Source organism: Bos indicus, chromosome 5 (assembly GCF_029378745.1).
Source record: "Bos indicus isolate NIAB-ARS_2022 breed Sahiwal x Tharparkar chromosome 5, NIAB-ARS_B.indTharparkar_mat_pri_1.0, whole genome shotgun sequence".
NCBI lineage: Eukaryota > Metazoa > Chordata > Mammalia > Artiodactyla > Bovidae > Bos > Bos indicus.
The window spans coordinates 104,347,754-104,370,619 of record NC_091764.1 but is presented as its reverse complement, the minus strand read 5'-3'; the positions used below and the strand labels follow the sequence as shown (position 1 = coordinate 104,370,619).

General features: G+C 50.1%; 1 protein-coding gene and 1 non-coding gene across 8 annotated transcripts in view; both read right to left on the bottom strand.

Moving 5' to 3' along the window:
• Positions 1–22,866, bottom strand: part of CHD4 (chromodomain helicase DNA binding protein 4) — a 29,284-nt gene extending 6,418 nt beyond the window's left edge. For 2 of the 7 annotated variants that reach the window (XM_070790235.1, XM_070790236.1), the window contains exons 1-33: positions 22,744–22,866; positions 21,729–21,906; positions 18,224–18,345; positions 17,810–18,025; positions 17,503–17,621; positions 17,137–17,378; positions 15,580–15,707; positions 15,179–15,314; positions 14,857–15,035; positions 14,458–14,697; positions 12,272–12,475; positions 11,964–12,169; positions 11,492–11,623; positions 11,316–11,412; positions 10,488–10,679; positions 9,803–10,003; positions 9,504–9,641; positions 8,938–9,059; positions 8,651–8,824; positions 8,176–8,317; positions 7,953–8,084; positions 7,746–7,863; positions 6,275–6,399; positions 5,699–5,936; positions 5,362–5,537; positions 2,004–2,184; positions 1,833–1,919; positions 1,653–1,741; positions 1,419–1,552; positions 948–1,092; positions 670–835; positions 314–411; positions 81–210 (exon numbers count right to left, since the gene is read on the bottom strand). In XM_070790235.1, the coding sequence (XP_070646336.1) occupies positions 81–210; positions 314–411; positions 670–835; positions 948–1,092; positions 1,419–1,552; positions 1,653–1,741; positions 1,833–1,919; positions 2,004–2,184; positions 5,362–5,537; positions 5,699–5,936; positions 6,275–6,399; positions 7,746–7,863; positions 7,953–8,084; positions 8,176–8,317; positions 8,651–8,824; positions 8,938–9,059; positions 9,504–9,641; positions 9,803–10,003; positions 10,488–10,679; positions 11,316–11,412; positions 11,492–11,623; positions 11,964–12,169; positions 12,272–12,475; positions 14,458–14,697; positions 14,857–15,035; positions 15,179–15,314; positions 15,580–15,707; positions 17,137–17,378; positions 17,503–17,621; positions 17,810–18,025; positions 18,224–18,345; positions 21,729–21,828 (4,909 nt within the window). In that variant the 5' untranslated portion in view covers positions 21,829–21,906; positions 22,744–22,866. Of the gene's footprint in view, positions 1–80; positions 211–313; positions 412–669; positions 836–947; positions 1,093–1,418; positions 1,553–1,652; positions 1,742–1,832; positions 2,185–5,361; positions 5,538–5,698; positions 5,937–6,274; positions 6,400–7,745; positions 7,864–7,952; positions 8,085–8,175; positions 8,318–8,650; positions 8,825–8,937; positions 9,060–9,503; positions 9,642–9,802; positions 10,004–10,487; positions 10,680–11,315; positions 11,413–11,491; positions 11,624–11,963; positions 12,170–12,271; positions 12,476–14,457; positions 14,698–14,856; positions 15,036–15,178; positions 15,315–15,579; positions 15,708–17,136; positions 17,379–17,502; positions 17,622–17,809; positions 18,026–18,223; positions 18,346–21,728; positions 21,907–22,743 lie in introns of all 7 variants that reach the window. The other 5 variants (XM_070790238.1, XM_070790239.1, XM_070790237.1 and 2 more) reach the window with 4 other exon arrangements.
• Positions 493–630, bottom strand: LOC139183364 (small Cajal body-specific RNA 11). The gene has a single exon (XR_011566959.1). It is a non-coding gene; the product is annotated as a small Cajal body-specific RNA 11 (non-coding RNA).

Below are 22,866 nucleotides of genomic sequence, written 5' to 3'. Positions count from 1 at the left end.
TCCTCTGGACTGCCTCCAGCTGGGCTGCAAGTCGAAGTCCTTTGGTTCGCAGGGTCTGCAGGGCACGCAGATTGACATACCTTTCGGATCTGTCTCCATCGCTTCCTCTGTTCTCTCCTTGACCTCTGCCTTTTCCACTTTCTCCTCTCCCTCAGGAGGCTCCACTGGGACCTTCTCCTCCTCTGAGGCAGGGGCAGGGGGCTGTGTACACTTCAAAAGAGAGAAGACAGAGGTTGAAGCAGACAGGCCAGCCTCCCACAGGGAGAATGGGCCAATCCCACGGCCTCCAGTGTGGCGTCTGTCACCCTCTCACCTCAACGGCGGCCTCAGGGGGTACAGACTTCACCTCCTTCTCTGCCTCTGCACTCTCTTCTTCTTTGAGGTTATTTTCCTCTACTTTTATCCCATCCTCTGCAGACCAACAATAGACATTAATTAAGAAGGTCCCAGATCAAAGAGAAGGTCATGCCTTCTCAGTCTGTCTCATCTTAAACTGTCCTCTCGTGCCTTTAAGAGCCAGCCCTATTCTCAGGACGGCCCTCCTAAACTGAGAGGGAGCTTGCTGTGCGTCCTGCCGGAGTCCCCTGAGAACTGAGCACAGGGGAACAGAAAAACCACAGGCCAGGACAAAAAGAAGAGGACAGAGGACTAACACCCAGGAGCACTCACCGGCAGGCGGGGCAGGAGCTGGAGTATTGGGTTGTGTGTCCCCAGGAGTGGAGGGGGTAGGAGTCTTTGGGGACGGTGACCCTGGCTGGGACATTTTCTTATTTTCCTCTACTTCTGCGAGTTCAGGCATGCTCCAGCGCCCGTTAACATGTTCAAACTCCTGAACCTGCAGCAATGGGACAAGAGGTTGAAGACCCGAGTCCAACTAGGCTCCTTCCCTGCTGGCTCTCCAGCTCCCACTATAAGCCCTGGATCACCGAGGGAGGCTCAGGGCTCACCTTCTTGCGAATCAAGGACATAACCCCAATCCGAGTAAGGACATGCTGGCGAGACAGGCCTTCTCGGGGGACGCCATCAGCAAAGGTCTCGGCCCCATCTGCTCCCGGCTCACATAAATGCCGCATAAAAAGCGAGACATAAGCCCTGTGGTAAAGAAACAGAAACAGGTTAAAGAGCAGCCAGCTCCCAGACCAGACTCCTTCCCACCCGCAGGGCAGTCAGGCCTCATGCTGGAAATGACTGTGGCTCCATGTGAGGTAAAGCCCGCCATGGTGCTGAGAGCTGGTCTCCAGACCCCATGCTGTGCCCCAGGTCCTCTGCTGGGGAAGCAGGGAACAGAGAGCCCTTCTCCTAGCAGCTGCACTTCCAGCTTCAGCAGAAGTGCCTCCTGGCACAGCAGGCTCCAGTGTGCAGAAAAACCCGGACTCAGAGGCCTTGCTTTACAGTGCTCAACCAAGCACTCGACTTACTTGAACTCCTTCTCAGATTTGCCTCGCAGATCCCGCACGAGCCACTGGGTGGTAAAAGCATCCTGAGGGGGCATCCCATAGCGCATAATTGCATTAAGAAAGGCTTTTCGCTGACGAGCATTAAAACCAAGAACCTGGGGGCAGAAGGAGCCAGGTGAGAGGGAGGCAACCCAACTCCCCCAAGACCCGACAGCCACTCGCACCCACCCTGCCCTAGGACCGAGTGGTACTCACTTCAATATTCCCACCAACACGGGCCAACAGAGGAGGCAATGGCTTATCTTTATCATTCCGCAGGCCCTTGCGACTGGGCCTGCGGGGAGCTACAAGAAGAAAAAGGACGTGTGAGCAACGCTGATCGGGATGTTAGACAAAGCAACAGGTAAAAATCCAACAGAAAGGCACGGGCCTCACCTTCTGAACGTTCGTCAAAGTCTTCATCACCTTCCTCTGAGGCCACCGAATAATCGGACTGGTTGTCGGACTGGTCGTCCTGCCAATCTGGAGGGAGAGAGGGCAGATGAGCGGGGCCCACTGCTCTAGTGGAACGGCCCATGGGTGGGGGGCGGGGCCGGCCACACACACCTCGGTCCTCCTGCGAGCCATCATTGTAGTTGACCTGTTTACGAATTCTTTTTCCTTTGCCCAGGTTTCGGGCCAGATCTTCTTGCTGCTGCTCATAATGGTGCCGCAGCAATTTCTCCCAGTAGTCGGGATCCACACTTTCTTCCTGTTTTATGATCTCCCGTTCCACCTCCTCTTCCTCCTGGGGCAGAGGGAGGGCCAGGACTCAGGGCTGCTGCACCCCCAGCTACCCCTGGTCCTCACAGTTCCCACTCTGTTAGCTGCTGTTCATGACTTGACTCTGAAATACATGGTGTACCTGCTTGAACCTAAGAACTTGAAAGAAATTTAATTGACAGGACAAGCTGTTATCACAAGATAGAAGGATGAAGAGACAATATGCATTCTTTTAACCCCTTTTACTGACACACAAACAGTTGGGGAGATGGTAAAATGTAGGAAAGAGATTACAGCCTTAGCAAGGCAGAATGGAGAAGCTTCTGAAATACTGCAGAAGATTCTCCCAAGCAATAAAGTAGAAGGGCCATAAGCCCTTTCTGTTCTTCATAAACTTCATAAAAGTTTATCAACTGTGAAAAAAAAATTACATATCCTCTTATATCCCCATAATGTTTATGCTCCTCTGAAAGTCTTCACTTTTTTTTTTCCGATAGTTTAGGACCACCAGTTCCAAATCCTTTACATTAGAATTAAGCTGTTAACAGCATTGATATAAGAAACAACCTACATCTCCACCATTAGGGAACCTGAATAAATTATGGGGGGGTGAAATGGATGAAGAGAGTCAAAAGGTATAAATTTAGGTTATGATGATTTTATACACAGCATGGAAACTCTAGTTAATACCATACTGCATATCTGAAAGTTGCTATTATAGTAAAAGAACAGTTCTTAAAAGCTCTCATCACAAGAAAAAAAAGTTAATACTATATATATGGTAACAGAACTAAACTTACTGGGGTGACATCTTGCAATACATACAAACCATTATGATTTGATACGATATACCAAATCACATCATACACCTTTAATATAATAGTATTTTATATTATATCTCATTTTTTTAAGTAAATAAATTATGGTACTTTCAAATGGTGACATATTACACAGGGGGGTGAGGCAGAAGTTCTTTCTGTACTGATTTGGATAAAATAAATCTTCTAAGATCAGGTAGACAAAAGTGAGGTACAGAACATCATGGAGAAGCCACTTTCCTTACATAGCAACAGGGATGCAACTAGAAATGATCATAGTCAGAAACAAATACCGTATCACTTATACATGGAATCTGAAAGTATGACACAAACCTATCTATGGAACAGAATCATGGACCTAGAGAACAGACGGGTAGTTGCCAAGGGGAAGGGACTGCAGTGGGAGGTTGGGATTAGCAGATGTAAGCTTTCATATATAGAAGAGATAAACCACAAGGTCCTACTGTATAGCACAAGGAACTATATATAACATCCTATGATAACATAACAGATAAGAATATATATAAAGAAAATGTGTATATATACATATATATATTAAAAAGTATAACTGAATCACTTTGTTGCCCAGCAGAAATATACACAGCATTGTAAATCAACTATTCTTCCCATTTTTGTGTGGTGTGATTTAACACAACAGAAGTTTATTTCTTGTTCCTACAATGTCCATTACAGATCCGGGGGACTCTCCAGAACAGATACCTCTCTCCAGTGTGGGGGCCTCAGCGTTCCAGACTGCTCTGATCTCATACTCCTCTCTCTGGATGTGCTCACACGACAGAGGAGGAAGACAGCACTAGAGAGTCCTACACCAACAAATAAATGCTTCAGCCACGAACTGAGGATTCTGCAACAACCCACTGCTCAAAACTGTCTCAGGACCCTGTCTAACCACAAGGAGCAGAAAAGAATAACCACTCCCTTCTTTTTTTGGCTGTGCCATGTGGCTTACAGGATCCCAGTTCCCTGATCAAAGGCTGAACCTGGGCCCTCAGTAGTGAGAGCGTGGAGTCCTAACCACTGGATCACCAGGAAATTCCCTTCTTACTGTTCACTAGGATCCAAGCCCCATGTCTCCTTGTCTACTGCTATACCTCACTTAGAAGAGGACCTGGGGACTTCCCTGTGGAACAATACTTCAACTTTAGAAAAAACTACTTTCCTTAAAAGAAAAAGGGAAAAAGGTGTTTCTGTGTACATACACGTCTGTATATATGCATACACACATATGTGATTTACATGTATATAAAATAGTTTGTAAAATAAATATCACTTATCCCCAGCGAGGGTGCTAGGTAGCCAAAGGACTGGGGTGGGGAAGAGATACTTCTACAGCTTCTGAATTTTGAATCAGGAGACTTACAGCTGACCCCTGAACAACACAGGTTTGACCTACATGAGTCCACTCACACACAGATATTTCTCAACAGTAAATACTACAGTACCACACAGGGCACAACTGAATCTGTAGATGTAGGAGCTACACATATGGAGGGCTGTAATATTCAAAAAATAAAACTTTATGCAGCCACCTAGAGGGCCATCGTCAGGAAAGGTTAACAGTGGGAGGGAAAGTACCAGCCCTCTCTTGCAGCCACTCAGCACCTTCTGCTCTGGGTCCCTCCCAGGGTCCCTCCCAAATGTGGGCCACCCTGACAGGAGGGCAGTTTTGACTGAAGACTACTAGGCTGCAGACCAGTCAGACTTTTTAGCCATAAGCACACAACACTGAGGTTAAGATACATATCAGAAAAACAGCAAGAGGAATGATTCAGAGTTGGAAGGATGAGAATAGATGTCAAAGATCATCAGAAACTGATGTCAATTCAAAGAACCTTGACCTGGGTGGCTCAAAGGGGACCAGAAGGGAAAGAATTTTTTTTCTTTAATTCCATACTCTATTATTACATTGGGGGAAAAATATTAGAGTCCACACATTCGTAACTGAGTATTCTTTGTTTTCTGTTTTAAAAGACCCAGGAAACAGAAGGGAAAAAGGAAAGACAATTGTTTCCAAAAGTACAGGAAGACAGGCTAAGTACATATCACACCTCCTACCTTTTCTCTGGAGACAGTTGGGTTAGCAATCCAAAGTCTATTTATAGAGCTAATAAAATGCATAAGAGAAAATAAAGTAAGAATCTAATAAAGCAGTTAATATAAATGCTTTGAGTGTGAAATGTGGCCAGTTACGTCCAAGAAGTGAATGTGATTTGCTCATACTTACAGAATTTCTTTTCAAAGAGGTGAAAAAATAATCACCGTACTAATTTGCCTACAGATGTTTTCCTCGTCTCAAATACCGTCGTGGTCTCAACTCCAACTTTTGGACGAATCACCAAGCACCGCGTTGGACTCATACTCACCCCCATTTCTTCTTCTCGCACCACATACTGGGCCACTTTGAATGAGCTCAAATATTCATTCATGCCCTGTAGCTCCGTGTCTTCAGTCTCATCCTGGTTCCGGTCCAGCAGTCGTTCAATGGCTTTATCGTCATAGTGGATGACACTGCTATCTTCTCCCTCTTTGTTGTCTCCTCCTATAAAGAATCAGGGGTCCACACCCCCAGTTAGCATCAGCAGCTGCAGTGGAGAAAGCTAGCCCCAAAGACCTGAGGTCTGAGTCCCAAGACCCTCAGGATCAAAGATGCCCTTTAGAGCAGCCACACCCCACACCAACACAAGTTCCTGACCAGCTCACCTCCATCTGTGGCCTCATCTTTGAACAGCTCTTCGGTGCCAAACTTGAGGATATCATCAAGCTCCTGTTTGGACATGGATCCAGTCTTGGAGCCCAGCCCAGGCCGAACAACGAGATGCGTCAGCATCATCTTTTTCTTGGCCACCTGCGTGATGCGCTCTTCCACAGACGCACGGGTCACAAACCGGTAAATCATCACCTTCTTATTTTGCCCAATACGGTGAGCTCTGCTAAAGGCCTGGAGTTGGATACAAAACGAAGACAAAAACTGAAGTAACCGTGTTTTTTTGCCCTGACTTTCACATAGTAAGCCAAACCCAGCATGAGGCTCGAGCTGCAGCTTGCCTCATGCAACTTCCTTTTGCACCCCTGCTCCCAGACACCATCCTCTACCGTGTTACCCAAAACAGGACCAGAGCGAACCCAAACTCTCCAGCTTACAATAAGGTAAAAGACATTTAAAAAGAATCTATTGTTTTCCCCTGAAACAACTAATTCCAGATGGCGGAGCCCTCACAGAGAACACTGTGCATTTCCAGTAAGTTACTATATGCCAAGGCTGCTGCCTCTGCTCACCTGGATGTCATTATGGGGGTTCCAATCAGAGTCGTAGATAATAACTGTGTCAGCAGTAGCCAGATTGATTCCAAGGCCCCCAGCTCGAGTGGAAAGCAGGAAGCAAAACTGCTGAGCACCTGGTGCTAAGAGAGGAACCACAATTCCAATGAACAAAAGTATAAGGAGCATCAGATATACAAAACCTCATTAGCAGATGCAAAATGCTACATATAGGATGGATAAACAACAGGTCCTACTGTGTATAGCACAAAGAACTGTGTTCAGTATCTTGTGATACACCACAGTGGAAAAGAATATGAAAAAGAAGATATATTTTTAAAAAAGACTTGTATATATGTATGACTCAATCACTCTGCTGTACAGCAGAAATTAACCCAACACTGTAAACCAACTATACTTGAATTAAAAAAATTAAAAACAAAAACAAAAACACACCTCTTTAGGCAAACACCGAAGTATCAATAATGGTGTCGTAAGCAAAGAGCAACAACAGATACTGAGATGTGTGTGAAAGTTTAAGAAGAAATAGGATGTCACCATGGTCTCAAGTGTCCCCTAAAGGAATTTATCAATCACAATGAAGAAAACCTTACAGGGGAGAACTTAGGCAGACACCACCTGAACCAAGTAATCAAGGCCAACACCAGCAGTGGAACATTATCACTGTCACATAGTCCTTGGGAATGATGCACTGAAAAGGACACGGCATCACTCTTGCAGACTCCTGCCCGAAATGTCTAACATTGATCAAATCATGAGAAAACATCAACTAGACTGGTATTAGAAAAGCTAAACATTCTATAAAGAAGCTGACCAGTCACCATCAAAGATATCAATATCATGAGTAAAAAAGAATGAAGAAGTGGAAGAGACAACAACTATGAGTGATGTGGGATCCGTGAGTGGATCCTGACACATGGTCAGTGGTGACGTTCAAGTCTATGACCTGGTTAGTAGTATACTAGACACCAATGTTAATTTCCTGGATTTGAACATTGTACTGTGGTCATGTAAGTTATCAAGAAAAGCCCGGTGAAAGGTATACATGGACTCGCTATGTTATTTTTTTGAACTTTTGTGTTCAAAACTATCTCAAGTTATAAAGCTAAAAAAAAAAAAAAAAAGAGGAGGAGGTGGTAGCAGCTACTGAGACAAGCCTGCCACTAGCTTGCTATCTGGGCTTGGTAAATCTGGATAAATCTGGGTCCCTCCCAGGCCTCAGCAATGAAGATGATTAAATGAAGTGCCCTTCTTTTCAGCAGAGAGAACAAAGACTCCATAGGGAATTAACAATCTCCCAGAAATAATCTGATACATTCTTCCAGTCAAGAAATTCAAAAGTACTCTTCCATGTCGACAAAAGACCCTGAACCACTACCCAGAAAAACAGATGTGAGAGAACAAGTGATAGGTCGAGAGCTCTGAGTGAGTGAAGATGCCAGGATCAAAGCCATTCCTCCCCTCTTACCATTGAAGCGGTCAATGGCCTCCTGACGCATGTTCCCAGTGATTCCCCCATCAATACGTTCATATTTATAACCTTCGTGTTCCAGGAAGTCCTCTAGCAGGTCCAGCATCTTGGTCATCTGAAGAGGAGCAGAGTTAAATTACGGGATTAATTAGACGAAACTCCTCCCGTACGTCTCTGAGCTGTCCACTGCTACCCGGAAGTTACCTGGGAGAAGATGAGGACACGGTGCCCACCCTCCTTGAGGTTCTTGAGCATCTTCTGAAGCAGCAATAATTTCCCGGATGCTCTGATGAGGGCACTGCCGTCATACATGCCGTTAGGCATCTTAGGGGCTTCCTAGAGAGGAGCAAAAAAGAAAAAAAATAAAGAAAGAAACCCCACACGGAGCAGTCCCCACCCAGGGATGGACAAGTGGTGGCAGAGTTACCATGGCGGCCACCGGGAAGAGATATGGGTGGTTGCAGCACTTCTTAAGATCCATCACCACATTCAGCAGAGAGACCTGGTTGCCACCCCCTCGGGCATTGAGGGCTTCAAAATTCCGAGTGAGGATGTACTTGTAGTATTTCCTGTGTAGACGACAGGGTAAGAGATATCACCCTCGAGAGTCGTCACCTGGCTCACCATGTGGTTCCAGGGTCTGGGGCCTTCCTTCCAACACCTCTCACTTTGGGACTGAGGAAACCCAAGAAGCGCCATTGCCATCCTTTTAAACAAGGGAAGGAAGCGCTGAGCACTCTGGACCCAGCACCCCGGCCACAGGTTCCTTTGAGCCTCACTGGCTTGGTCACCACCCATCTCACATCAGAGTACGGGGAGGACTGGCAAACACCACACAGACGGGCCGGCGTGTCTAGCTGTGTCTGCCAAACGGAGCCAGCACCCCGTTTCTCCACACTCACTTCTGCATGGGGCTCAACTCCACACGCACGATCAGCTCTGTCTTGGACGGCATGTTCTTGAACACGTCAGCCTTGAGCCGCCGCAACATGTGAGGGCCCAGCATGTCATGCAGCTTTTTAATCTGGTCCTCCTTGGCAATGTCCGCAAACTCCTCCAGGAAGCCTTCCAAATTGCTTCAGAAGGAAAAGGAAAGAAGCTGTTGGAGAGGGGAAGGGAAGGGACATGACGCAGGAGGCAGAAGGAGCAGGAAGGATGAGGAGCTGACTGTGGACAAGCACACACTTACTGGAACCTCTCAGGGGTGAGGAAGTTGAGCAGGTGGAACAACTCTTCTAGATTGTTCTGCAGTGGAGTCCCTGTCAGCAACAGCTTGTGCTGGAGTGAGTAGCCATTTAGAACCCGGAAAAACTGGTGAAGCAGATGGAGAGAAGTGGAGTGCAATGAAAACAGGACTCCAGTACTTCTTTGTAAAGTCCCGTTTTACCGCCCAGCAGTTAAGCCCCTGCCCCTACCTCTATCTCTCTTAAAAAATTTTTTTTTTTATTATTCTTTATCTTCTTTCCACAGTGACTTTTTCTTTCAGCTACACTTTGCAATCTTAGCTCCCCAACTAGCTAATGAACCCGTGCCCCACACCCCCACCCCAGAGTAGAAGTGCAGAGTCCTAACCACTGGACCACCAGCAATGTCCTCCATCTCTCTTCTAAGGCCTGGCCTCCAAGCCTTATCTATCATGAGTGAGTAAGGAAGGCAGAGATCCTTTTTCCGTCTCCCGTGCTCCTAGGTCTCCTCTTCCTGAGTAGATGGTACCAGAACCCTAAAACTGGAGGCCACAGCTCCCCGGCCCCTCACCTTAGACTGATTGTTCTTGAGCCGATGGGCTTCATCCACGATGAGGCAGGCCCAGTCAATAGAGCCCAAGATGGCCATGTCAATGGTGATCAACTCATAGGATGTCAGCAGCACATGAAACTTCACAGATGCCTCTTTCTGCACAAGAAGGTGACTTGGTCACTCGTATCCAGGCCGAGTCAAGGGACTGGCCGGGGAGGGTGGGAGTGGGGGAATTCCCTCCTCTCACCTCACCCCAGGGACCAGACTCAAGGACGCCATAGCAACAACTCTACCCTACCCCTGCCTCTCTCAGGTACCTTCATGCGGGAAGCCTTCTTGCCGCCACGAATGGCATTGTCCTCAAAGGAGAACTCATTCTCTCGGATGATAGCACGGCTGTCTTTGTCACCCACGTAGGTCACCACGTACATATCTGGAGCCCACATTTCAAACTCCCGCTCCCAATTGATGATGGTAGAAAGAGGGGCGCTCACTAGGAAGGGGCCTTTGGAATGACCCTGTGAGGAAGAAGAGCAGAGGGAGAGTGAGGACTCAGGACCCCACACAAAACCCCAGTGTCCACTGTCCGGTACCCGGCCCCTCCAGCAGGCAGAGGACTGGCCTGTGCACTGCTGCTGCCCCTCCTCCCTCCCCAGGATACAAACACACCCAGCCGCCTCCTTCCCACAGGTCCAGGCCTGCCTCCAGGGAGCTCACACACTGGTCTCTCCACACTGGCTTCACCCACAGTTCTGCTCATCTCAGCGCCCAGCCGACCCCCAGGACTGAGGCTCCGGGCACCCACCACTAACCTCCCCAAGGCTCCACTCCCTCCCATCTGTCTCTGGGTACTTAGGTCTCTCTTACTGTCAACTCAACACTGTTCTCCAGGTCAGAGACTAGTTTTTTTTTTCCCTTTCTCTGTCTCTTGGGAGTGCAAGAGAAGACCCTGAACACAGAACGTTCCCCCAGACACAAAGCCAGTAGCCCCAGCTTTCGTACCTCCTTATAGAGGGAGTACAGGAAGACTGCAGTCTGCACCGTCTTCCCAAGGCCCATCTCGTCGGCCAAGATGGTGTCAGTGCCCTGAGCCCAGGAGAAGCGTAGCCAGTTCAGGCCTTCCATCTGATAGGGGTGCAGGGTCCCACCCGTAGCATCCAGGTACTCTGGCTGGCGCTCATACTTCACTGTTGGCTGAAGGAGGAAAAGAGGAAGTCATGAGCTGGTGAGGAATTCCTTTCCTTCCCTAAGACAGTAGCTGCTCCTCCTCACACATGCTCACTAGAGCCTACTCAAGGACGCCACAAAAGACTGGCAGGGGAAAAGGTGCTTAACGGTTATTTTAAGTTTGTGTTTTACTTAGGGTCCTGCAAGTAGCAAGGCAAGATGGAGGTCTTGGTCCCACAGACATTAGAAGACTGACACGTCACAGTCTCCCTGGCAGCACAATAATTCTACCAGTCAGGATCTACCAGGTGAAAAGTTCTACGTTCTCCATAAATTTACTTTTAACCTTAACCTTACTCATATTTTACACAAAACCCCAAGGAACTGAGCCATGAATTAAGGCTCAAAAGACGCAGGTTCCAAAACAAGTTTCATAAAAGCTTGGTGTGTGACTCCTCCATGTTATGCCTATGTTTTTGCTTTTCTGACGAGGGAAAAGAAAATAAAAGTATTCCCAGTACTTTTCCTGGTTTCCAGAGACGTGGAGACACCAGGAAGCCATCTGTGTGAAGCATTTTAGCCACACCGACTTGAATGTCTTAGACCACCGTCAGAGGAGCACAGAAGACACATCGTCCTGCCCGCCCTTTTCTGCCAACTCACATCAACCGTTGGGGTTTCAGGGGGCCTCTCCAACTTCCTCAGCTTCACCTTCTTGAGCTTCTTGCCTGGTCGTCCCTCCTCACCCCTCATCAACTCCCTAAAGAGGACAGAGATGTCACAGCGCTGCCAGGGGTCCTTCTCAATAAGCAGCAGCTCTGATCACTGAGGTCGCTCACCTGTGATTCCAGTAGCTCTGCTTGAACAGGTCATAGTCCTGAATCTCCACATCCTCACTCTCCCAGGATGCCTGGTCATAGGGTAGGTCCCGCCACTTGATCAAGTAGTGGACGTGGCCCTTCTTGTCCACGCTGTAAGGTCAAGAGGAGAAAGCTCTGAGCCAGAAGGCCCCCTGCTCAGCTCCCCAGTCAGTCTTGCTCTCAGAAACCGCCAACAATAGATGTTCCAAACCAGGCCTCTGAGGAGGCCAGATGCCACATGGATTCAGAACCAATACATCTGGTCTACCAGTCTTTGCACCAAAAATGATCTCTAATCTACAGTCTATGGCTCAAAGGCCAGGATTCAGTCAGTTAATAAATAACACACTGAGTGTCTTGTCCGACTGTAAGTTACTGGTGAGGTCCATTTTCTGAATCCCCTGAGGATACGCAGCCCACCTCCAGGATGCCCGGCCGGCTCCATCGGTACCTGTGGTTGAGAATTCGGTGGATCATCATCCACTCGGGCTTTATCCCATAGCGATAGAAGCGCTCCTCCATCTCAGCGAATTTAGGGTCCTTGTTCTTCCGCTTCCGACTCTTCTCCTCGTCACCACCGAAGTCCCCAGAGGGTGGTTCATCCATGTCATTCTTGCGCTGATAGTTTCGGAACATCACTTGACAGTGTAGCTCCAACTGCAAGCAGGACGAGAAAGACATCAGCAAGAGTGATAGCCACCCTTCTCTCCACAGGCTGTACTCTCACTGCCGCCCCCATCCAGTCTCTCCCAGGCTCACCTGCAGCTCAGACACCCAGGAGCAGTGCCAGTACGACATCCCTTGCCACTTGACGAAGAACTGCCGCTCCGGCCGCCCCTCCAAGGGCTTGGGGGACGGAGTGTTGGGATCAGCATCTGGGGGCCGAGGCACTGGCGTGGGAGATGGTGGCTGACCCCACTTCCAGATTAGGATCTTCTGAACTTTGCCCTTGAGAGCTGGACACTAAGAGAGAAAAAGAGATGAGTCAATACCAAAGCACTACCATAGGGAGGAGATGTATACCTGAGAGCAGCTTCAACCTCATAGTTAGTAAAATCTCATTTCAATTACAGTCTTATCCCAAAACCCTTTGAGAGAGAGAATAGAATCTCCTGTTTCTGGACTTAGTCCAGGACTGGTGTGACATCACTCCTATCTGCCTAACAGAGCTAGCAGCTAGAGCAAGTAGGCACAGAGAAGTCACAGGCCTGGAGCCCAGGTTTCCTCGCTTAATCTATTAGATTGGTGCAAACATAATTGCAGTTTTGGACTGTGAAATTTAACATTTAATCATTATAACTAGGCTCAAACACAGTTTTATCAATCAAAATAAGGACTAATACAATAAACACATTTTTGCCAATGAGAAATATGTTTATTCCTGTGGTGTTAAAATCCAGGCTTCGTGATTCAATGAATTCTTGGAAAGGATTTTCCACATCATGCTGGTTGTGGAAGCGTTTTCCCTGCAAAAAGTTTTTAAGCTGCTTGAAGTAGCAGTAGTTGGGAGAAACAGAGGTAGAGGTCAGGTGAATACGGCAGATGAGGCAAAATTTTGTAGCCCAATTTGTTCAACTTTTTGATTGAACATTGTGTGAACACCGCATGATGTTCAACATTGATTGAACATCAACTTTTTGATTGAAGCGTTGATTGTGTCATGTATGGTTGGGTGCTTTCATGGAGAAGAATCAAACCCTTTCATTGCTGTAGGTCTGGTAGCTCACACAATAAAGAATCTGCCTGCAATGCAGGAGACTGGGTTTCGATCTGTGCGTCGGGAACATCCCCAGAAGGAAATGGCTACCCACTCCAGTATTCTTGCCTGGGAAATCCCACAGACAGATGAGCCTGGTGGGCTATAGTTCATGGGGTTGCAGAGTCGGACACTACTGAGCAGCTAACACACTTTCACTGACCAATGCTGGCTGCAGGCGCTGTGGCTTTCAGTGCATCTCATCGCTTTGCAGAGCATACTTCCAAAATGTAATGGTTTCACTGGGATACAGAAAGCCGTAGTGGATCAGACCGGCAGCAGACCACCAAACAGTGACCATGACCTTTTTTTGGTGCAAATTTGGCTTAGGAGATGCTTTGGAGTATTTTCTCAGTCCAACCACTGAGCTGGTTGTTACCAGTTATTGTATAAAATACACTTTTCATTGCGTATCAGTCTGATTGAGAAATGGTTCGTCATTGTTGCATAGAATAAGAGAAGATGACACTTCAAAACCTTTCCAATTTGCTTCAAATGCTGAAAAACCGTAGAATGGTTGATGTTGAGTTCTTCAGCAACTTCTTATGTGGTTTTAAGAGGATGAGCTTCAGTGATTACTCTCAGTTGGTCACTGTCAACGTCCCATGACCGGCCACTACACTCATCTTCAAAGTTCTCATCTCCTTTGCAAGACTTCTTAAACCACCACTGAACTGTACATTCGTTAGCAGTTCCTGGGCCAAATGTGCTGTTAATGTTGTGAGTTTTCTCCACTGCTTTATGACTCATTTTGAACTCAAATAAGAAAACTGATTGAATTTTCTTTTTGTCTAGCATCATTTCCATAGCTTAAAATCACATAAAATAACTGTTAGAAAAGACATAAACCAAGAAATATCCATTAAAATGATGTATAACACAACCACATTTAAGAATGTATTCCAATTATCAAATGGCAAAGTTCAACAGTGCTAAACCTCATTTATATCCCACTTGGGAGAACAGGCAAAGCATCAGCTCTGTTGGAAGTCAGTCCTATAGCTTCCCAGAAGAAAGGCATCCCAGGACCACAAAGGAAGGAAAACCCCGGTTTCGGGGCTCAAAGGCCTCCAGCCCTCCAGTGGCCTCTCCTGCACCTCAGCCTGGAGATGCCCACATGGAAGAGGGGTGAACCCTTGGGCTGGTCCACGCCTCCCTCGTCTGAGCCCAGTTGGGGCCAGGCACTCACCGTGCAGCGGGGACACAGCCATTCGCCGTTGGGGATCTCTGGGAGGGGGGGGTTCAGGCAGTGGATGTGGTAGGAGGAGGGACAGGTGTCACAGCAGAGCAGCTCCCCGCCATCCTTGCAGACCCGACAGAACTCCATGTGGTGATCATCCTCTTCCTCAGGGTCTCCCCCAACCTCTTCCAGGATCTCCTCGCCCTCCGAATTGTCCTCCTTTGCCTCCCACTGGATGCCTTCCTTCTCCTGAAGTTGAAGACCACAGAGTCAGGTTACAACCACCCCCCACCCTCGCCCAGTTGGACCGCACCCTGTATTCCTCCAAGAGCATCCGAAAGCCCACAGCCAGCAGCACCAGCATGTCTCCCCCCGCCCAAGCCCCTGCCCTTGAGGCAAGGCACTCACGCAGTGTGGGCAGCTCCACTTGCCCTCGGGTGCCTTCTCCATGTCCGGGTCCAGGCAGACCATGTGGTATGCGCGGGGACACGTGTCACACAGGATGATCTCTCCGCCTTGCTGGCACACCTCACAGTAGTCCTGGTGGTCTGTCTCATAACCATCCACAGCAGTCACCTCCTCCTCGCCTGGGCAAGGAAGAGGGAAAGCCCAGTTATTAGAAAACGACCACCTCCCCCCACCCCTGAAGCCCAGGCCCCATCTCCTTAGGGAGATGCCTCCCAGTCATTTCCCTCAGCCCATCACATATTGATACAGAAAAGCAGCACACCTTTCTTCTTCTTTTTTGTGGTCCGCAGTTTCTTGCGACTGCGGCTACTGCGGCTGGTAGAACCATCAGAAACAGAATAGCTATTGATACTGGCGTCGTCGAAGTCAGACTCCACATCTAAGTCATCGTCCTCACTCTAATGGGGTGAGAGGAAATACGGCTCAAGGTTCAGGCCAAGGGGAAGGAGAGAGTGGTGGAGAAGGGAGGCAAGGGAATCGCTCTTCACTCAGGGCACTGCAAGCACGGCAAGGACTTACACAGTGAGCCTAGATCCCTGTTCTATGATCAACTCCCCACATACTTCAGCAACCATCATGAAAGGTGAATCCTGAACTAAGCCACCATCCTCTCCACGGGCTAAGGCACCATCACCAGGGGACAGGGACAGGCTGGGCTCTCACCGAGGATCTCTTTCGCTTAGAACCGAAACCTCCCAGCTTGATTTTCAGGGGAGCTACTTTCTTGGGTTTAGGCTTCTTGGCATCGGGGACACGAGGACTGCCCTTGGGCTTCCTCCGAGCATTGGGACCTAAATCAGGAGAAAGCAAGTGAGATCATGCAGTCCAAACATCCATGACAGAGCAGAACATGGGGAAAAGGAAATATTCACCATCCAAAGTGTTTCCACTGGGTTGGCCAAAAAGTGCCTTTTTAAGTAAAAGTAAGACACGTTTTTCACGTTGGAGGAACTTTATTGCACAATGTATCCATCATTTTGTTCCACTACTTTCTGCCACTTTTCTGGCAACTTCATAATTCTATCTTCCCAAAACTTATTATCTTTTTGAGCAAAGAACTGTCCCAGATGCCTTTTACAGTCTTGCAGGGAACCGAACTTTTTTCCATTAAGAGAATTTTATAAAGATAAAAATAAATGGAAATCTGAAGGTGCAATGTCTGATGAACAGGGTGGATAAATTGGAACTTCTCAGCCAGGTTATAACTATTTTTGCCTTGTCATCAAAGAAATGTGCAATCCTGCCTTACCCTGATGGAGCTCATAATAAAGGACTCCTTTCCAATCCTACCACAAACACAACATCACCTTTGTTAGGATGGAGACCAGTCTTTGATGTAGTTGGTGGTGGTTCAATTCACTTGCCTCAGGATCTCTTCTGTTCCACATTACTGTACAGCATCCACTTTTCATTGCCCATCACAATTTGTTTTAAAAATGGAATGTTTTTGTTACGTTTAAGTAGAGAATTCCATATGGAAATACAGTTAAGATTTCATTCAACTTACATGGAACCCAAACATGAAAGCGATGAACATAACCAGGCCAGTGCAAATGATTTTCAACACTTGATTTGGATTTTTTGAGTATGTCAGCGATCTCCCATGTAGTATACAATATTGACTGTTCTCAATTAATGTCTTAATTTGATCGCTATCAACTTCAGTTGGTCTACCCAACCAGGAAGCATTGTCCAGCGAGAAACCTCCAGCCCAAACCTTTGCAAATTACTTTTGACACGTTCGATCAGTCACAGCACCTTCTCCACATATTGCACAAATCTTTTTTTGCATTTTAGTTGCTTTTTCACCTTTCTTGAAATAATAAAGCATAATATGCCAAAATACTGCCTTTCTTCTTTTATCTTCAATATAAAAATGACTACACAAAAATTCAATTTTGGTAGTTTTTTTTTAAATGCACACTGATATGACAACCATCACAATACGATCTAACAAAACTGTTTCAAATGAAAAAAAAAAAAAAAAAGGACAACTAAGCGAGACTAGAGCCATCTTATGGAAAATAATCAAAGGAACTTTTTGGCCAACCCAACACAATACGCCCCACCTAAAACATTTCTACACTGAGCTTCCCAAATTTCCCTCCTGATCCAAGATTCATCCCTCCCTCCTAGCTTCTATCTTTGGGCTGACAGAACAGTGCATCCACACGTCTGCCAACCACACTAGCCCCCACTTTCACTGGGTCCCATTTTCACCTTTGCCCTCCTTGGTCTTGGCCTTGCGGATAGGCACCTCCACAGGGGGTGGAGGCGGTGCCACTTCAGTGGCCGTCACCATGCTCTCAACCACGGCCACTGCCGCCGCTGCAGCTGCTGCCACAGAAGCCCCAGAACTGCCTTTGAAGGGATTGTTGGTGCTGAATTCCCGCCACTTCGCACCCAAAACCATCATCATCTTGGAGACGGCGATCTTGGGGTTTTTGGCAGCAATGAGGGGTCTGGGGGAAAAAAGGCAGGAACAGAAGAGGAAAAGTTTAAAAATAAAAGATAAAAGATGGGGATGGAGGTAAGAAGAGATAACGGAAGTGCACTCCACCCCATCCCCAAGACCCTCCTGTTTACCTAACAAACTGGCTGAAGGCCTTGTAGTTGGTGAGGGTGCGATAATCCTCCTCAGAGAACACATGGTCGATGTCTTCCATGCCCCAGTCTTCCAAGAGCTGAGCTGATGACTTAGGCTCCTGCAGAGAGAGCAGGGTCAAGGCTTGATTCCGAGTGCCCACACTCACCAGAGGATATGAGCTGCAACTAAGGCTGGCAAGTCCAGGGTAAGACCAAATCATTAGAAACAGGAGGAGAGAACTCAATCTCAGGGGCAGCAGAATGTCTGGGAAGCAAAGGATAGAGAAGGTGGTGGAAATGCAGGCACCTTTGAGTCATCATCATCCTCGTCCTCCTCCTCCTCCTCTTTCCGCTTGGATTTACTCTTCTTCTCCTTCTTAGGGCCCAGCTTCTTCTTCTTCTTCTTACCAGGGGTATAGTCGCTGCCTTCGCTGTCTGAGCGCAGGGCCACCTCTTCCTCCTCCTCCACAAACTCCGGCCCCTCCCCAGAGCTGTCCCCCAGCTGCCGGCATAAGAGCAAACGCTGGAGCAGGGAAGGAGGGGGAGAGGGAGACAGACACACACATGCTACACACATGCTGACCTCAGGACAGCCCCGAGGCGACGCCTGGGACCTGGCAACCCACTCCAGAGCCAGCAAGCGAAGGCCCCAGCCCTCCAGCCCTTCTCAGGGCTCCTCCTGCGTTCCTCCTACTCCCCATGACATCAGTCACCCACTCACCTCCTTTTTTTGGCGCTTGCTCTTAGGGATTTTAGGGTCCCGAGGTTTCTTAGGCTTTTTCTTCTTCTTGAGCTTTGGAGTCTCTGCTTCTGACAAGTCCTCTTCTGGGTCTTCTTCGTTTTCTACATTTATTTAGCAAAAAATGGTATGCAGGGAAGAGATCAATAGCAAAAGGTTAGCACCTAATACAGAGGCTTTAGACTTGATTCCCCCACCTCTTGTCCCAGATTCCACTGAAGAGAGCTGCTACACACGCCACCAATGGAAGCTGATACTCCAGACAGAAACAGACAGAGAGCTGGAGATCTTTGAAACAGGCCTGCAGGGCCAAACTGGGCCCACCTCAGGCAGCTGCCCAGATCCTGAGCAGAAGTCCTCTATATGCTCACCAGGACAGCCAAATCAAGCTGCACACAGTTAACCAAGGAAGAGAAATAGGTCCAGCCCTCCTGTATTCCAGAAACCAAGAATGAGAATGAAAAATCCTACCTAGAAAACAAAAACCAAAGACAACACCCTTGGCACATTCCCAGAACAGTACCTGCTCAGTGGTCCCGGAAACCACGTCCTTCACTAACCCCCTTTGGCTCATCACTGCTCTAAACCACCAGAACCTCTAAGCCCCAGGTTCAGCTTGCCAGCCTAGTATCATGCCCACTCCCAAACCGGACTTCCCTTCCCCATCTCCAGCCCTACTGTTCCTTCCTGGCTTCTCCTGGGTCAGTAGCCTCTTCTCCCCAGGGGCCCAAATCAGCCCAGCTGTCACCATCTCCCCCCCTTCCTCCTCCCATCTGGCTCCGCCTCCTGCCGGCTGGGAGCACACACAAAGCCTGGGGTAATGCTGAGAGCTCCAGGGCAAGCATAGGTGGGAAGGGGCACCGAGGGTGGGGGAGAAGGCCAGGAGGCAGCTTCCTTTGTAACAGACATTCATACCAGCGCACCAGCTCCCTCCTCCCTCCTTCCCAAGCCACCCCCGCCCAAGGAGGGGGGAGAGGAGAAGGGAGTGGAGGAGGAGGGAATGCCTCACCCACTGAAGAGAGGGAAAATGGCTCCTGACCACAGAAGCCAGCCCAGGGCACCCAGCTGCCAACAGAGGACAGACAGGAAGTGGCAGGGGAGGGGGTGGGGTGGAGAGAGGTAGCCAGAGGGGAAAAGACTACCACCTCATAGATTTCCCAAATGATCACCTGGCCCCATGTCCAAACGCCACTTCTCCTAACACTACCCTGGGATGACACAGTTCGCAAGACGCCATTCTAATGTCCTAGGCAAGGATACCCAAGACACCTTGAAGGGTGACCCCACAAGAGGGCCTGAGTTACTCCCTCAATCGTTAGGATTTCGATCATCAGAGCTAAGGTTTAACAAAAGTTCGGCGGTACTGTGTCAGAGTACACAACCTTCTTTCTGACACCCAAAAGGTTGGCCTTCCTTGCAGGATGGAAGCCCACAAGAAGTCTCTGAAACTCAGCTTCCTCATCACCTCTACCCAGAGTGCAGGCCACAGATCCTAAAGTACCTCTAACAAGGTTACAGGCCACCACCTATCCAACCGGCTGAGAAAAAGGGAGCAGCACCTAGAATAGTGGACAACAGCCTCCGACACAGGTTCTTAGTTCCTGGCCCCCAGAACTGGCCCGAAAATGCCTCTGGCTCCACCCTTCCTGTGAGGGGCAGATACTGGGGAGCAAGATACACTGGACAAAGCGCCATCAGCCTCCCCCTTTCCCTCTCAGCCGGGGATCAGGCCAGGCACAAGACAGCCCCTCCCATTCCCCTGGGAATGGAACACCAGCTTGGATCTCAGCAGAAAGAACCATTTTCTTAGGCCCTTCTCCCAAGTCATCCCCGTACTGTCCCTGTCCCCAGTCAGCTACATCTCTAAGAGTCACCATCAAAGCTGGAAGTGGAGACCGGGACAATTCACATAAGCAAAGGGGACTCCCTTCCATCCACAGAAGACCCTCCAACTTCTCAGGCAGATGTGCTGACCTGGCAAAAGGCAAACTGGCTGATATAGAGGAAGATTTGGGATAGGGGCAGGAATGGGGTGTGGCAGGTGGAAAAACTGGGTCACACTACAGCTTGGGGCAGAGTTCACCCTGGGAGCCCACACAGTTCCCAGTCAACACAGGGGCAGCCCCAGCCCGAGGGGCCAATGGGAAACCCAGATGTGGAGCCAGCACAGGATCCTCTCGCCACTATCACTCTCCCCCGCATCCTGGGCCACAGCACAGAAATCTGCCACCGTGCCCTCCACGGTGACAGGATTCAAGCCTCAGTTTCTGATCCCAGCAGCTGAAGACTCAACAAGAACACTGACCCTCTCTTCTAAGTGGCCCTGGGCGGAAGGAGAGACTTCCAACTAAGAAAGTGCCAAACGTGGAACCATCTTTCCCAGACCACCTCAACTTGCAGCTGGAGCTAAGGAGAGAGAAAGCAAAAGGGAAAGATGTTTGCTGGGAAACAAAAACAGAGCCAGCAGGATCCCATCTTAATATACACAGGGAAGATGAAGAAATGGCAGGTAAACAAAAAGATGAAGAAACCAAGTAGGTGACTTAGCTAGGTGCTCTGAAGAAAGGACAGAGGAGACAGAGATCCACTTTACAAACATAACAACAATCATCATTTGAGGATAGACAAGAGTCATTCCAATCAGGCAGGGTGGTTAAAACAATTCGGGTTTGGCCAGTCCAAGGGAGCCACCCCAAATCACAGACAGCACAACCCCCAACACACCTACACAAACACTTCACACCACCAGCCCAAACCCTAGGCTACCTGAGCAGGGCAGAGCCTTCTGGGAAAAAAGCCAGGATTAAACCGACTTGCCAGAGAAAGAGGGGTGCCCAGGGTATCACCTCCGTTCTTTGTGCCCCTCCTAATGTATCCTGCAGGCTACGACATCCTACCCCAACCCCACTCTTAACATTCCAGCAATCTGCCTGACTAAAAGCGCTCTAGATCCCAGTTGAGGAGCGCAATTCAAACTTCACACAGTTGAAACTGCACAGAAAGCCGGTAACTGATCAGAAGCTAAAAATAATCAGAGAGTAACCCGCACTCCCTCTTTCTTTTCCACAGCAGCAACCACAAGATCCTGCTAACAGAGATGCTCTGACGGTCTCCTCCAAGAGCAATCCTCAACCCCCTCACCGCCGCTGCCGCCGCGCCCAGCCTCCAGGGGTCCCAGGCACCTGCAGTCCTTCGGGGACCCACACCAGGCAAAGCCTACCAGCCCCGAGAGCTCCCTCGACCGGGATCCGCAGAGCGTTCCCGAAGACAGTGCAGCAAGCTTGCACCGCGGTCCACGGAGCCCAGGAGGCACATGGCTTCCACCCCCCTCGCGCCGGAGCTCCGCAGAAGGGAACCACTCCCTGCGGATGCCCTCCACCTCAGGCTGCATGGTGGGAGCCCAGAAACTCAACCCTGCCTCTCCACAGCCACTAGGGAGGGCCCAGATGCCTCCTTCCTGCCCGGGGGCCCTGGGGGAAGGTGTTACCTGGGTGGGGTGGGGGCAGACTGTTGTTCAAAAGTGCATCCATGTCGTCCTCCTCGCTGCCCGCGGAGCAGGGGGACGGGGAGCCCAGGCCCGAAGCCATCCCCTTCCGCTCCCGGCCAGGGAATTGGCCCAGCTGCTCCTGCCTGCGGCCTGGGGCCCTCGACACTGGCCCGAGTCACTGTGCGGGGGAGGGGGGAGAGAAAGAGAACAGTCAGTGACGCGCACGGCCCCCTCCCCCACCCCGCCGCGCTTTCCGCCCACCCCGGCCCCCCCTCAGCCACCCGAGCAGGGCACCCGAACCACTCAGGCTGAACTTAGTTCCACACTCCCGGGGGCGGCCCGGAAGCCGGTTCCCCGACTGGAGCCCCCCGGAGAGAGCGGCGCCCCCGAGGGCAGGCCGGTGCCGGCGTGGGGAGGGGAGAGGCCGCTGGACGGAGCCGGGCGTGACGGGGGAGGGGGTCCGAGTGGCCGCGGTGCGGGGTGCGGGGTGGGGGCCGGGGAAGGCGGCCGGCGGCGAGGCGCTCGGGGACACAAGGTCACTTGGGGGTGGGGGGGGCGCCTCCCTGCGCCTGGGGAGGGGCCAGTCCCCAGACAGGGCAGCTCTCCAAAGGCTGTCCTCTGGGACAACTCGGGCTCTCCGGAGGAGCCGCGGGGACGAGGGGGCGTGGAGGCTCGGCGCTCCGGGGGGCTGGAGGCAGGGGCGTGGGGGGCCGGCACTCCCACCGGGCAGGGGGCCGAGCCACGTGTCCCGGGGGGCAAGTGAGCTGAGGGCGAGGGGGGCGCCGGGCATTGTGGGAGGCCGAGTACAAGGTGGGAGTCGCTGAGAGCGAGACTCGGGTCGGGCGAGGGCGGGAGCTGGGCGCACTGCCGGGCAAAGAGAGGCAGGGTCGGCTCCCGGGGCAGGGGGCGGTCCGCGGGTCCGGGGACGCCCGAGGAGCAGCTGGGTGAAGGAAAGACCCTCGGGGCTGGTCGGGCTGAGAGGGGCGTCTCTCTAGGAACCCTGAGCTCTCCTCACCCCGGAGCCGCCGCAGGTCGCGCTGGGTCCGGCCCGGTGTCACTCCCGCTCCGGCTCCTCCTCGCCGCGGCCGAAGGGGGGAAAATGGCTCCGGCTCCGGCGTCGCCTCTTAAAGGGCCCGAA